Source organism: Hemitrygon akajei, chromosome 11 (assembly GCF_048418815.1).
Source record: "Hemitrygon akajei chromosome 11, sHemAka1.3, whole genome shotgun sequence".
Lineage (NCBI taxonomy): Eukaryota > Metazoa > Chordata > Chondrichthyes > Myliobatiformes > Dasyatidae > Hemitrygon > Hemitrygon akajei.
In genome coordinates, this window is record NC_133134.1 from 121,171,892 (window position 1) to 121,187,763 (window position 15,872).

General features: G+C 42.4%; 1 protein-coding gene across 1 annotated transcript in view; it reads right to left on the reverse strand.

Moving 5' to 3' along the window:
* Positions 1-8,465, reverse strand: part of fam210b (family with sequence similarity 210 member B) — a 55,513-nt gene extending 47,048 nt beyond the window's left edge. Inside the window, exon 1 of the mRNA XM_073061618.1 lies at positions 8,081-8,465. Within this exon, the coding sequence (XP_072917719.1) occupies positions 8,081-8,302 (222 nt within the window). The 5' untranslated portion in view covers positions 8,303-8,465. The remainder of the gene's footprint in view (positions 1-8,080) is intronic.
* Between the last annotated feature and the right edge of the window lie 7,407 nt (positions 8,466-15,872).

The window sequence follows — 15,872 nt, forward strand, 5'->3', positions numbered from 1 at the left end:
GATTAGTCCTATCCAAATGCTGTGTCACAAACTGCTCTTTGCCAGAATCCAAAGCAGGCTCATTCTCAAACTGATTCCATGATGTCTTGTACAGGGTCCCAGTGGGATCGAATCAGGTCACACACAACAGCAAGGAGATTTCCTTGCTGAACATGCAAAAGCTCACCTCGCGTTTTTTCCCCCCATCTTCACTACATGGCCACAGCTCTGTTCACAAACTGGTCACTTTGCCTTAAATCCCAAGTTAATACTTTTTAAACATTCCCATTGATGCATCATCATTCAATCATTTTTAAGAACAATTGTGGTAATGAAGTTGTTGGGCAATTTCATATTAGCCATTTATGCCCTGGGGAAAAAATTTCTAGCTGTTCACTCTGAGCTTTTTATCATCTTGTACCCCTCTATCAAGTCACCTCTCATTCTCCTCCTCTCCAAAGACAGATGCCCTAGCTCGCTCAACTAATCTTCATGGGACATGCTCTGTAATCCGGGCAGCATCCTGGTAAATCTTCTCTGCACTCTCTCTAAAGCATCCACATCCTTTCTACAATCAGCCGAGCAGATCTGAACTCAGTACTCTAAGTGTGGTCGAACCAAAATTTTACAGAGCTGCAATATTACTTTGCAACTCTTGTATTCAATACCACCTACCTCCCCCTCCCTGACTAATGATGGCCAACTCCTTATCAACCCTAACAAACTGTGCAGTAACTTTGAGGGATCTATGAACACGGACCCCAAATTCCCCCGTTCTTCCACACTGCTGAGAATCCTGCCAGTAGCCCTGTATTCTGCCTTCACCTTCAACCTTCTGAAGTGAATTACTTCACACTTTTCTGGACTACCGCTTCTCAGCTCAGCTCTGCATCCTGTCAATATCTCTTCGTAACCAAAGGCAACCTTCTGCACTAGCCACGCCATTAACCTCTGTGTCATCTAGAAACATTACAAGCCCACCCTTCTACTTCTTCATCAAAGTCATTTATAAAAATCACAAAGAGCAGGGATCCCAGAACTGATTACTGCGGAACACCACAGGTCACTGGCCTGCAGGCAGAATACTCTCCATCTATGACCACCATCTGCATTCACTGGGGAAGCCAATTCTATATCCATGCATCATTTCCCTGGATCCCACGTTTCATGACTTCCTGAATGAGCCTACCATTGGGAGCCTTATTAAATGCTTTACTAAAATCCATATACACCACATCTACTGCTCTGTCTTCATCAATATGTTTTCTTGTTCCTCAAACAATTAATCAAGCTCTTGAGGCACGACCTCGGGATACCACGTTAGCTATCCCTAATAACTACTCTATACTTCAACAACATTTTTGTGCCCTAGAATCCTTTAATATCCACTGATCTCTACATTTTGTATGCAATCAATAACTTAACCTCTCGTACCCAGGGAGTAGCAAATTCATTGCCTTGTGAATGAAGCTATTCCGTAAATGGGCCACTTCATGTCGTGAAGTTGTTCATTCACTTCGAAACCACCCGGCAAAGGAAACATTGTCCTTGTATCTAACCCATCAAGCCCTAGCAGAATTTTTTTTAACCTTTCAATGAAGTCAACTCTCATTCTTCTCAACACTACACAACAGGAGATCAAGATGACTCAATCTCCCCACATATGCTAACTCAGGAACATGTGTGCTGAATCTTTGCTCACTCTCTCTACAACCCTTTGAAATTTACTTAAATTAACATACGAAACACAAAAATCTGATTTTATGTGCAATAAAAATCTCTTGTCCAATGTGATAACCACTCACCCTACAGATAATCTGTAATCTTATCTTATGTCAAGTTGGTTGAGAGATGAAAACAGACCATCCTCTTCAGAAAGATGCTGCAGAATTTCTGTGCCCAACTGAGAGGGCAGACAAGATTTGTGATCTCATTCTTGCAATTTTTGCATAGCTAAGAATGAATCAGTTGGACAGTTCATACCAATCTCCACCCTCAATATAGGCCTTTTGTGATTCAACTATACCCAGTTTCTGTGTTTACTCAAGTGTAAACATCATACCTATACCCAATTGCTCCAGCTACATCATGCAAGAAATAGATTTTCATGGCAATTCAGTCTTCACAGCAACGTGTGCACATATTTCTTTCTTTCTGACATCAGAACACTTCCATTTATATAGTTCATTTCACAGCCTCAGGATGTCCTAAAGCACTTTATAGCCAAGAAAGTCCCCGTTCCATCCACCAAGTTACAGTTTTAATGCAGCACAACAGACAATTTGCATCTAACAAGCACTGACGTTAAAAAAATTACGTCACCAACCCAATGCAGTTTCCAAGTCTTATTCAAGAGACCAATGAATCTCACAGAGCTGTGATTTCTCTGAGCTGTGTCATGGGATCTACCCACATATCAGACATAGAATTTCATGTTTAATCCAAAACGTATACTGGAGTACCAGCTCAGTTACGTCTTCGGTCCACATCACCTTTGACTCCGGTAAAAGTGGTGCACCCAAATAGTGGCTGACGCCTTATGAAACTGCTTTAATATCAAGCTCAGAACCAATGGCCACTCTCACTACAGGAAAGAAACTTATGAAACAAGAAGGGCACTTTTCCCCTGTGGGGGGTGGGGGGGGGGAAGGAGGAATCAACATAGAAGAATGGTCTTCTGATTGGCTTTCTTATCTCAAAGTTACCACATACTGAGCTACATCAGGATATACAGGCACAACAAACTCAATGCAAATCAAGCACATCACTCCAGCTATAATGAAAAAAAACAAGCAACACACACAAAATGTTGGTGGAACGCAGCAGGCCAGGCAGCATCTATAGGGAGACCCTTCCTGCCGAAGGGTCTCGGCCCGAAACGCCGACAGCGCTTCTCCCTATAGATGCAGCCTGGCCTGCTGCGTTCCACCAGCATTTTGTATGTGTTGCCTGAATTTCCAGCATCTGCAGATTTACTCGTGTTTGCCATGAGAAAAAGGAACTTCACAATGACAGCATTAAAAGTGCCGATGTAAGGAAATATTAACTTTAAATGGAGCATGTTACAAAATAATTACACACTTTCTGATATAATTGCTTGCTTTTGAGTTATTTATTTTAAGATATTTGACATCTCTACTGTGTACATACATCTACTGATGCCTCTGGACACATCTTCAGTGATGTTCTATAAATGTACTATAAAAGTAAGTCAGGTTTTAGCTGAATACAGCAAGACAACTCTTCTCACGGAAGAACCTTCGCTATACATTTTTCAGCACTCTGTTTATCAAATAGCTTAGTATCTGATGTGGTGTGGAATGCTACATCAGTTGTGGGATTTACATACTATAATAAAACAGCGACCATACATAACCTGCCAGCTAACTTGTTTTCTGCATCGGTGCATGAGAAACCCCTCATTCCTGAACAAATGTCCCACTCAGTCTAACTGTGTTTTTACTTCAGCCATCATAAATACACAAAACTACTCCTGAGTCAGTGACGGGATGTGGGGAAAAATGCCTGCATTTGAAATTTGTTGATCAGCCACATCAAAATAGATTGATGCATCATTATTTCTATTTAGCAATACAGCACAGGATAGTCTCTTCCTGCCCATCGAGACACACCGCCCAGCAACCCCCGACAATCCCGAGGACCTCTAACCTAAATACAGGACAGTTAATCTGCTTGGTCTGTGGGAGGAAACCAGAGGACCCAGAGAAAGCCCATGTGATCCAAGGCGAGGACATGCAGAGACCTTACAGAACAGCGCTGGAATTGAAGTTCGAAATGCAGAGCAGCCGAGTTGTAATAGCATTGTGCTAACAGCTACACTACTGTGGTGCCCAAAACATAAGAGGTTCTGCAGATACAGACATCCGTAGATACTGCCTGATTTGCTGAGCTCCTCCAGCATCAGTGTTCAAAGGCTGGAAAATAAAATCATGTATGCAATTTTGCTATGCTTCTAACTTAGGTAGGGTACATCATTGTCAACAGAATAATAGAGCTATCTTGCTCAATGCTGCCATCATTTGAGAAATATGTCATGTTGTTTGTCCTGCCGTGATCCACTGCCTAAGCACGTACTGTACTGAGTTATCAGGCCAGGACAAGATCAGATCAGGGCAGCACAGTGACACAGCAGTTAAGAGTTGATGCCTCACAGTTTCAGAGACTGGGTTCAACCCTGACCTCTGATACTATATGGAGCTTGCTGACAGGTTAATTGGTCACTGTAAATTGACCCTTGTGTGCAGGAGAAAGGTAAAACTGAAGGAAGTTGATGAAATATGGAGAGAATAAAAGAATGTTACTGTAGGATGATAAACACAACAGATTCTGCAGATGGTGGAAATCCAGAGTGCACACACAAAATTCTGAAAGAGCTCAGTAGGTCAGTCAGCATCTACGGAGGGCAATACACTCTCAATGTTTCAGGCCAAGACCCTTCATCGGGACTGGAAAGGAAGAGGGAAGAAGCCAGAAGAGGAAGGTTGGGTAAGGGAAGTAGCAAAACCTGGGAGGTGATAGGTAAAAGGGAGGGTGATGAAGTGAGAAGCTGAAAAGGTAAAGGGCTGAAGAAGCAATCTGATAGGAGAGGAGAATGAGCCATGGGACAAAGGTAAGGAGGGGCACCAGAGGGAAGTGATGGCCAGGTGAGGAGAAGAAAAGGGATAAAAGGGGAGCTAGAGCGGGGAATGGAAAAAAAGCAAGTAGAGGAGGAGAAATTGCAGGGAATTAGAGAAATCAATGGAATATGAGGTGTTGCTCCACTAACCTGAGAGTGATCTCATCGTGGCAGTAGGTGAGGCTATAATCCGACATGTCAGAATGGGAATGGGAAGTAGAATTAAAATGGGTGGCCACCAGGAGAACCCACGTGTTGTGGCAGACAGAGCGAAGGTGTTCAAAGCAGTTCCCCAATCTACATCGGGCATCACCAATACTGTAGGATCAGTACTTGCATTCTATGACTGCAGTCTGTATTAGGAACTATGATCAAATGGTGACCTGAAGTCAGGATTCAAACTTTCACTCTGCCCTAGCCCCAACAGACACTAAATTCAATGACAGCAAACCCACAGTACAAGGTACTAAGGGCTGCAGGGTGTGATCCTTGCTTCCACTTTGCTGATGCTTATATCCTGTACTTAGCCTCCATTGTCTTGCAGGCATCTGTTTTAAAGAATCTAGTTCATCCCAAACTGTAGATGGCTTCAACTCAGAGTACTCTGCTCTGATTTACCAAGATGCAGTACATCACGGTTGTCTAATTGTTTCTGTTTGAGATCCACACCCTGACCATAACTTTCATGACAAGGGAGATCAATTTCATGGGTCACAAGTTTCACACAGAACTACCAGCCCTCAGTTAAATAATTTCATTCAGAATTATCAATGCAAAGACTCTGAAAATCTGGGACAGCAAAAATAAATGAGCAATTGTCTTCAGCAGAAGAAAAAATCAGAATCAGATTCATGTTTAGTATCACTGATATACGTCATGAAATTTGTTGTTTTGTGCAGCAGTACACTGCAATATATAATACAAAAGCTATAAATTACAATAAATAAATATACTATATAAATTAAATAAGTAGTGCAAAAAGAGAGAAAAGAGTAGTGTTCATGGGTTCGTTGTCCATTCAGAAATCTGGGTAGAGGGGAAGAAGCTGCTCCTGAAAAGCGTGTGTCCTTGGGCTCCTGTACCTCCTCCTTGATGATAGCAAAGAGAAGAGGTATGTCTTGGCGATGGGGACCTTAATGATGGATGCCATCTTTTAGATCATTGCCTTTTGAAGGGGTCTTCGATGCTGGAGAGGCTAGTGCCTATGATGGAGCTGGCTGAGCTATTTTCTGATTCTGTGTAGTGGCCCTTGAATACCTGGTAGTGATCCAAACAGTTAGAATGCTCTCCTCAGTACATCTGTAGAAATTTGCAAATGCCTTTAGTGACATACTCCTAATGAAATACAACAACTGTTGTGCCTTCTTTGTAACTGCATCAATACCTTGGGCCCAAGATAGATCTTCAGAGATGCTGACGCATAGGATCATGAAACTGCTCACCCTCTCAACTGTTGATCCCTCAATGAGGACTGTGGTGGACCTCCCCTTCCTGAAGTCCACAAGCAATTCTGTGGTCTTACTATTGAGAGCTATGTTGTTGCTGCTACACCACTCAAACAGCTGATCAACCTTGCTCCTGTACTCCTCCTTGTCACCATCTGAAATTCTGCCAACAATAGTTGTGTCATAGACACGTTTATAGATGGCGTTTGAGCTGTCCCTAGACACACAGTTGTGGGCGTACAGAGAGTAGAGCAGTGGGCTAAGTATGCATCCCTGAGGTGCACCAATGTTGACTGTCAGTGATGTTATTTCTGATCTGTAGTTTTCTGGTGAGGAAGTCAAGGGTCCATTTGCAGAGAGGAACAGAGACCCAGGTTTTGGAGCTTGCTGTTTAGAACTGAAGGTGTGACTGCGTTGAACGCTGAGCTGTAATCAGTAAAAGGCAGCCTGACCTAAGTATTACTATTGTCCAAGTGATCCAAGGCCGAGTGGAGAGCCAGTGAGATTGAGCTGCTGTAAACCTATTGTGGCAATGGGCACACTGCGACAGTCTATGAACTCACTGTTTTACTTTGTCACCAGAACACAAATTTCCCTTTTCCTAATAACCTGACACAAATTAGTAACTTTCACAGGCCAAATTAAAGAGTTTTATGAATTACCTATTATCAGATGAACAAAAAGCAATGACTCTTGTCAAGTATGAATCATACTATTTTGAGAAAACTAAGTAGTTATGTGCTTTAATTCCTTTAATAATCGTTCTGCTGTCTGTCACCTCGCTCATTTTTTACGCAGGGACAAGGAACAGGTCACATCTGCAAACCTTCAGTAATGAATCCATTACCATTTCATTCAGTGCATTCCTTTCTTACTGTATTATCTGTAAACTCGCGGATCTTAAATGAGTTTCAGATAACTTTTGTGCCAAAGCACTAGATTTCACTACCATGAAGTAAAACGATCCCCATAATCAAACAACACACACAAAATACTGGTGGAGCACAGCAGGCCAGGCAGCACCTATAAGGAGCACTGTCGATGTTTCGTCCTGACGAAGGGTCTCGGCCCGAAAGGACGACAGTGCTTCTCCTTATAGATGCTGCCTGGCCTGCTGTGTTCCACCAGCATTTTGTGTGTGTTGTTGTTTGAATGTCCAGCATCTGCAGATTTCCTCGTGTTTGCCCCATAATCAGACGGTTGTTTACAATACTTTTCATGTTTCTGCTATGATTTTCATAAACAGATCGACTACAGACTATAGTCAGTTACAGCTGATATTTATTTCAGACCTTCTAAAAACATCTGAAATTCCAGATACTGAACTACAGTATATACATATTCCGTACCCAAACATTTTATGGCGCGCAGTGCTTCTGCGTTCCAATGCGATGCAAACCACGCCTGAGTGTTTGTTGTATTTTTTTCCTTCACAAAAGAGTTTGGTTCTATTTTGAAACAATGAGGCAGAGTGAACTAAACCACACCTTAATTTACAAACAAGCACTCCTCTCAGCTCACCTCTCCATTCGCTTTCTTTCAGGCTTCTTAACTGACAGACTGTGGACGGACCTGAGGGGTGTCCAGAGACATCTGTGCACCTCTTCTAAATCGCTAGGAACACATAACTCACTACTGTATTTCGCTGTTGATCTTGGACGAGCTAATGCGCAGCATTTTACAACTAATAAATACCACACCAAGAATTCAGCCTGACCATTTTCATATTTTCTTTTTTGCCTTTTGTTGCTTTAATACTATTTTTAAAGCAGCCGCAAGACAAGCTCGAAGCAAACCGAAAATTGCTGGAAGCACATGTCTGACTGCTACTCAAAGATCAATCCGGCAGCGTTTAGAAAATAAAAATAACAAACTTTCCACCCGAGGGTTCTCATACGTTAAGCAAAGTGTTTGACACCCTTCGCTATGTTTTGTGGCCAGCAGACCACTACCGCGGTGGAGTTATGATAGCGAGAGCTTTGCAAGGATTATGATCCGAAGGTTACACCGCTTTTCTCACCGTGCACAGTCCTCTTAATGCACCGAAGCGAGCGTCCGACCATCTGTCCGTGACTGCACAGCCCGGTGTCAGGGTGCGGGCTAGCCGGCTGTTGTGATCCCCTCTGGCGGTGCACGCTCCTTTCCTGACAGCTGCGTCGACTCCCCAGGCGCGGGCTCCTCTCCCCAAACACTTAAACAACATCAGGGTCTGCCTGGACTGCAGGAGAAAGTGTGGGGGCATTGTATCTGCTACCCGATTAAGGACACACTCGCAACTATTCCTTCTGCCCAGCCCCTTTGCTCGATGTGGACACAATAAGTCCCGTTCCCAGGGAGCGATTCGGACACCACGGCTCACTCTCGCTCTCTCTGTGCACCCAGTGCCACCACTCCGCGTGATTCAGCTGTTGTCACAGCAGAGCAGTCCCGCCTCCGCCTCTTCCTCCCACCCACAAAGCAATTTGCAACCAGCTGCACCATTGGCCGGGATCTCTGCTGATTGACGTGGGCACATTTCACAGCAAACTCCCGATCAAGGCACCGACGGAGTCGGTAACAAAAGTACAAGTTAACCGGGGTATTTACATTCCGTACACCGGGTCTGCATTAACTGCTTATTTACTCTTAAAATGTACTTTGCGGACCCCGAACAGTATGCGTTTTCGACTGCAAATCTGCAAACCGCAGTGTTTACACAACAGCAAGGGATTACCTTAGAAATAAAGGACAATTGGTCGCGTCATGGCACAGATTAAAGTGCAACGAAGCGTTCTTGCTGGAAGAATCTTTAGCAAAGGTCACGAACCCCATTGCACTGACATAATAGCCTCAGCCACATTTTTCTCGACTCGGATCTGTCACTCTCCTTTCCTGCGTGTTAACAGCGGAGGTAATAATTCAATCCAGTTACTGCAACTAGGTCATTTGTGCGGGTTGCACGTTAATCCGGCTCATCGAACAGAAATAATACGGCTTCTAGTTCACCAAAACACCATGCAGGAATCTGAAGAAAAGTGCCGGACTGACTGCAAGCCAAACTTCAAGCGCACAATCAAAAGAACAGCCGTGATCCCGTCCCCCTGTAATCTTCAGAGATATGGACAATTCCCTGTCCTAAACAGTAGACCTGTATCATCGGCACTACGCCCCATTCATTCCTCCAAATACATATGCAAATTGGGCAATCTGTGTCAGTGTCCTCCCTCGGGTCAATACGTTCAGCTTCAAGGTCTGGTCTCGTTCACTAGCTTCAATATGCCCAGGTATTCAAATCATCCTCTTACTATCTATCTATATGAATGGGTACTCCACACCGAGCAGCAATACAGAACTGCCAGAGATTTCCATGGGACGAACGAGACATAACAAGGATGTCCTCAAAACCTCCTTGGAAAATATGCATAACCGCTGACTGACTCAACAGGATTCCTGACCTGACCCCATTCAAATTGTTAGAGAAGCTCCGGGAAGAGACAACACATTCTGAGTCTTCATAAAGACAGCAGTTATAGGCTCCGAGCAGAAATAGCGGAAGGAATGCAAAGTCAAACCATCCACTCCCCACCATACATCCCCAATAGGAGGCAGCATCCGTGGATGCTTAATACATTTGTCACCTCAGAATTCTCTACTGTGAAGAACTGCTTAAGAAGAAGGTAAAATATGTATTAAACATTATTTTAAAATATAAATCAAGTGCATATTAGTTGTCATCCAATTTGGACTGGATTTTTTAAATTCAAAGGTATGTTTGAATTCACACACTGTAAAGTCTTGGCATTCCTAGGCATTCAATCCATAATTTTGCATTAGCACCATATATTCAATCTGTAGAGGTGTATACTAGCTATTTTTTTTCTTTAAAGCCAAAAGTTTCACCTATGCAATTTGAGAAGTGCAGTGTTATACATGGCTTGGTACTGAGCCAGTTGGGTCAGAATAAGAAGAGGTTATGTGCTGTGACAGAATGCACCTTGTGAACTGGCTCACATCCCAGTGCTTGGAGTTCTGTACTGCTGAAGTGAAGCAACGTGCCTTCTCATCTTCTGAATTGGCTGTTAATGTATGCTCAATTTCTTTAACATTTTAATAACCAATTCATTTGAAATCCTTTAGTCCAGTGTACTGCTTTCAGTGCTCATGGTGTGATAACCAACAGTTGGAAAAAAAACATAGACCGGCTGAATGCTTTGGCAAACACCCGCATTCAGTCTACGGTGGCAACACTGAGCTTCCTCTTACCTACCACTTTAATACTTCATCCCACCCCCATACTGACTGACCTGTCTGTGGCCTCCTGTCCTGTTACAACAGGGCTTGAGGAACATCTCCGTGTCTACTGCATCGATGTCTTCAGCAATCTATATCACATTCAACAATTTCATTTTAATAACTTAAAAAGCTTACTTTCTCTGCTTGTGTCAAATGTGGCAGGTTTTCCTGCTATATTTCTAATATTACTCTGCCGTTCATTCTCCAACAGCATGGTCTGATGTGTCAGGCTTTGCATTTCACAATTTTTTAATCTTAATTTTTGTGTTCTCTCTCCCTCTTGACTGCCTTGTTAAACCATCAGCCAGGTAACTTCAAAATTAGATACAGATATATAGAATTATAGAAATTAAGAACAGGGGTACACCAGTTGTATCACTGAATCTGCTCCATCATTCAATATGATTAAGGCTAATCATTGAAATTCAACACCCTGCTTCTTTCTCCCCATATCTCTTGACCTCTTTAGCCACAAGAAAGTATATCAAAAATAGGAGTAGGAGCAGGCCACTTAGCCCCTCTAGCCTGCCTTACCTTTTCATATGACCACGGCTAATCTGCCCCAAGCTCCGCCTCTTCATCTGTGTCAGTTTTCCAAACACCTTACATTTTAAAAATGTACCTACTTTCTCTAAGTACCCCAATTATCCAGTCTTTACAAATTTCTGGGTTAAAAATTCCACAGATTCAACACCCTCTGGGAGAAGTTCTTAAGAACACAAGCCAGTTTTAATTGATTGACCCCCTAATCTAGTAACTCTTGTCACCTCAGTCGAGATTCCTCCACTAGTGGGAACAGACTGAACAGGCTGTCATAACCTCGAGGTACGTTCCAATGAAATAACTGAAAATTCTGCGAAAATCCTGAGAATGTAAATCTACTTTCTTCAGTCACTCTGGATAGGACACCCCTCTCATTCCAGCAAGTGATCTAGTGAATCTTTTTTTGAATCACATCCAATGCCATGATACACAGTGCCTTGAAAAGTTATCCAGTCCCCAGAACTATTTTAACATTTTACGGCAACATGAATGAATCTGCAGATGCTGGAAATAAATAAAAACACAAAATGCTGGCAGAACTCAGCAGGCCAAACAGCATCTATGGGAGGAGGTAGTGACGACGTTTCGGGCTGAAACCCTTCATCAGGAGTGAAGTTCAAAAGTTTCAGGGCCGAAGAAATAGTAGGTTGGGATCAGAGAGAGAGGCTCTCGCTGAACTCCCGTCGGAGAGAAGATCTGAACTTCTTCAGTGTAGGCATCATTGGAAGAGGCTTCGCAGTAGTGAATTCAAAGGCAACACGAGTGAATCCTGATAAAGGGTTTCGGCCCGAAACATCGTCACTACCTCCTCCCATAGATGCTGTCTGGCCTGCTGAGTTCTGCCAGTATTTTGTGTTTTTAATCAACATTTTACGGTCCCATTTTCTAAATTCAAAATATATTGAAGTAGGATTTTTTCAGCTAATCGACAAAACATTGTCCATCATGTCAAATCAAAAGAAAGTAATCCAGAACCTGTCCACAATTTACTAAAATTTAAAAAAAACTAAATCGTGAGGCTGATAAGGTATTCATCCTCTTCGTAATTACTACACAAACTTTCCTCAGGTGCAATACTGTATATTACCTTACCAGCTCATCCAATTTGTTGATGTAGAGCAGGGGTGTCAAACTCATTTTAGGTCACGGGCCGGATTGAGCAAAATGCAGCTTCATGCGGGCCGGATCAGTCGGACGCGTGCGAACGCAGCTTTCGTTGCCTCCGTTTTTTCAGACTGCTCTCATATGTCTCAGTCTCTGCTATAACTATAAAGTGTTTCACTTTACAAATTCCGTTTCTTATGAAGAAGACTGCCGAGCAAGACTGCCGAATAAACACTAAAAACCCTGAAAACCTGGTACCTGAATAAACTCAGCATTAGCCATATCATACGCCATATAGGCGCTTCGATTACTGGGGCCAGCTTTAATAGTAATTAGATATTATTTCGCGGGCCAAAGATAATTCCACCGCGGGCGGGATTTGGCCCGCGGGCCTTGAGTTTGACATATATGAATTGTAGAGAATTGAATGATCACCTAAATAAATACCCCCTCTCTCTGTAACGTTCAATGGTAGATTTTCAATAGACCAAACATGAAGACAAAAGAGCATTCAATGTAATCAGGGAAATGATGTTAGAGAAGCTCAAATCTAGGGAAGGGTACAAGACCATCTCAAAGGCACTGAACATACCTCGGAGCTCAGTGTAGTCCATCACGTAAAAGTGGAAAAAGATGAAAACACAGCTATGTTGACTAGGTCAGGGCACCCCTATAAGCTTAGTCGCCAGAGGAGAATGGCACTTGTAAGAGAGGCAACTGTGATGCCAACAGTCACTCTGAGTGAACTGTAGAGTTCAGTGGCTGCAACTGAAGATGAAGTTCATGGCTGCTCAATCTCTTAAGGCCTTGCACTAAGAGGTATTTATGGAAGTTGTAAGGAAGAAGCAATGGCTAAAAATTAAAGTGTATCCTTTCCTGTAAAGACTTTGCAAAGAGTCCCTTAGAAGATACTGTAAAGATGCAGAAGAAGGTCTTGTGGTTGGATGAGACTAAAGTGGAATGTTTTTGGCCTCAACACTAAGAGGTACGTGTGGCATAAATCTAACTCTGCACATTAGCTGGGTAACACCATTCCTACTGTATACTGGAGGCAGCATCATGCTACGGGGATGCTTTTCACCAGCAGGGACTGCAAATCTGGTCAGGATTGATGGGAAGATGAATGCTGCTAAACACAGAGAGATCCTGGATTTTAAAAAAAGCTAGCCTCTGCCAGAAAGCTTAAACTGGGAAGAAAGTTCATCTTTCAGCCAGTCAGCGACCCAAAGCACACTGCTAGAACAACCATGGAGTGGCTTTAAATGAAGAAAACTGATGCCCCTGAGTGGCCCAGTCACCTGAGTAACCTTGGTCCGATTGAACATCTCTGGCGAGACCTCAAGATTACTGTCCACTGCCGCTTCCCAACTAACCTGGCAGAGCTTGAGCAATTTTGCAAGGAGGAATGGGCAAATCGTGTTCCATCATGTTGTCCAAAGCCAATAGAGACTTAGCACAAAAGACTAGTGGTGGTAATAGCTGCAGGACGTGGTTCCATTAAGGACTGAGCAAAGGGGGTGAATATTTTTGAACTGCTGATGTTTCAGTTTTTCAGGTTTTAGATTTCATGCTTTACAATTCTCCCTGTTTTTGAGATCTATGTGAAACAAAAGGAACATGCAATTCACAAATAAAAATTCTGTTAAATTAATCAAAATCCCTGGTTGTAATACTCATTTATGTGAACAAATGGTTTGGGGCTAAATATTTAAACAAGGCCCTGTAATTTCTTGGGTAAGGGTGCAAAACTGTGCTTTGGATGTGGCAAGAGATATTCTGTTAGTTATGTAACTTCCCTGAACCGCTTGATTATCAGAGGACATACTCATCTCAACATCTGTCCCTGACATCATAACTGAGAAGACTATGTTCTCTTGAATAGTCCTTTTTGAGAATGAAAGCTTCTGTTATTGAATTTGAAATTTGTAATCAAGGTTGCTGGGCATTGTAGGATAACTTAGCTCCAGATTGAATCAATTACATTGTGTTTATTTAGCATCTTTGATAAGCCAAACAATCTTTCCTCCTCTGTTGAAAGAACCTTGCTATTCATCTAAAAAGAATAAAAAATACTTTTGTCTTTGTGTCAGCCTTTTGTTCATTTATTTCCCCTGCCATTTACCTACAAAAGAAGTCATTTTAGAAATGTGAATTACATTTGTGCAAATTAAAACATTTTCAGAGTGATTAGGAGAATGCAGAATTGGGATCTCAGGGCTTAGTCTGTTTTAAAAGAAAAAGGCTGTTTTACATCGATAACTAGTTAATGTTACTAACCTGTAGCTAAAAATTATCTTGTTAGTGTTTAAGATGGTTCTGATGATGGCCAGCAACTACTTATCAGCAGCAAAATACAAAACAAAGAAAACTACTGAATACTGTACCTCATTAATAACAATCAGTAGAGTCAAGGCAGAGTCATGGCTTCACCAAGAGCAAGGAAAGTAATGATGCCTGATCAATTTAAGCACCAGACCAAACTGGAAAGGTCGGATACAGGCTGATTGTGGCGGTGGGATTCAGGCCACAAGAACAGTCTGATATCGAGGAACAACCTGATGCTTGGACGATTTAAGTGCTGGACCTGATTGAAAAGGGCAGGGTATTGGGACCGGAGGTGAGGTGATGGCCATTTCTGCCCGGTTCTGTTGTAATGTGAGTATTATTTAAAATAAGTTGATACTAATCGGGAAGCTGTTGGTAGCAAGAGGCGGGATCTGGGGTTGGCGGGGTCTTTACTTCCGCTCTTTTTACTCCCAGTATGCATTGTATTTAGTTCCTCCACCCATGCCGCACGAGGTACCTGGAAGCCTCTGTATTGTAAATATCATTTGCCATCCCAGATAAAGATGATCTTTTGGCCATCAAGTTGTCGAGTGGTCTTTTTGTAAAGTAGAAGTTACCACAGGTTCTACTCATTGCTCCGCGATGTTTATACAGCTCCGCGCTGAACTGAGGCTGTGGCCTGCTCTGACTGCAGTGATGCCTGGCTTTGTATCTTTCATAAAACTTCAGTTCTGAAGCTATTTGCTTACTTTTATTGTTTGCACAATTTTTTCGTCTTTCTCTGTGCATTGGGCAGACGACAGTCTTTTTTTTAATACACTCTTTTAAGGTTTATTTGTTCTGTGGCTGCCAGTAAGGAGACAAATCTCAAGGTTGTATAATGTATGCACACTTGATAATAAATGTACTTTGAATTTTGAAGATCAGTGAGAGAGCTCTGCAAGAATCATATGTGGCTTGTGGAGTGCATAACGTGTACCGGTGATGCATAATCAGTATAAAAATGCATATCTATCAATCAGGTCAAGGGTTGAAATTAAATGTGTATATTCTGGATGAGGTAAAATGAAAAGGAAACATATATTTGGTTTGACGGGATTATAAATTAGTCTATGCACCAAATGAGGCAAAATGCCAATTGCTACATTTAATCATTATGCAAATATCCATTGGCATGGGAAGGTAAACATTCCATTTGGGCATCTAAAGTATTCATCTAGAAGGCCTTGACATATTGAATTACGTATCTTGACACTTACCCGTGCTATATTCAACAATCATGCCACTTTTGTTAGTGTTCATCTTGGTGACTGGTTTCATAACCTTCATCCTTGATGGTAAGGAACTGTAGATGGCTAGGGGCTGAATTACAGACGTGTTTGTGGGCATGCTGGAATTCTCCCAGGAACTGAGCCAAAACCGTGTCTGTATTTCATTCTTATCAGCCAAAATATGGTGCTCCATTCAAAACTGAATTGCTTGATGTGCTGCTGGCAACCTCCCCTCACTTTTAGTAACATCCAGTACTTTTTTTCAAGGCAGGAAATGACTTGTTTTCAAAACAATAAATTTGAAACTTACTGGAAAACCAGATAATATGGTAGCGA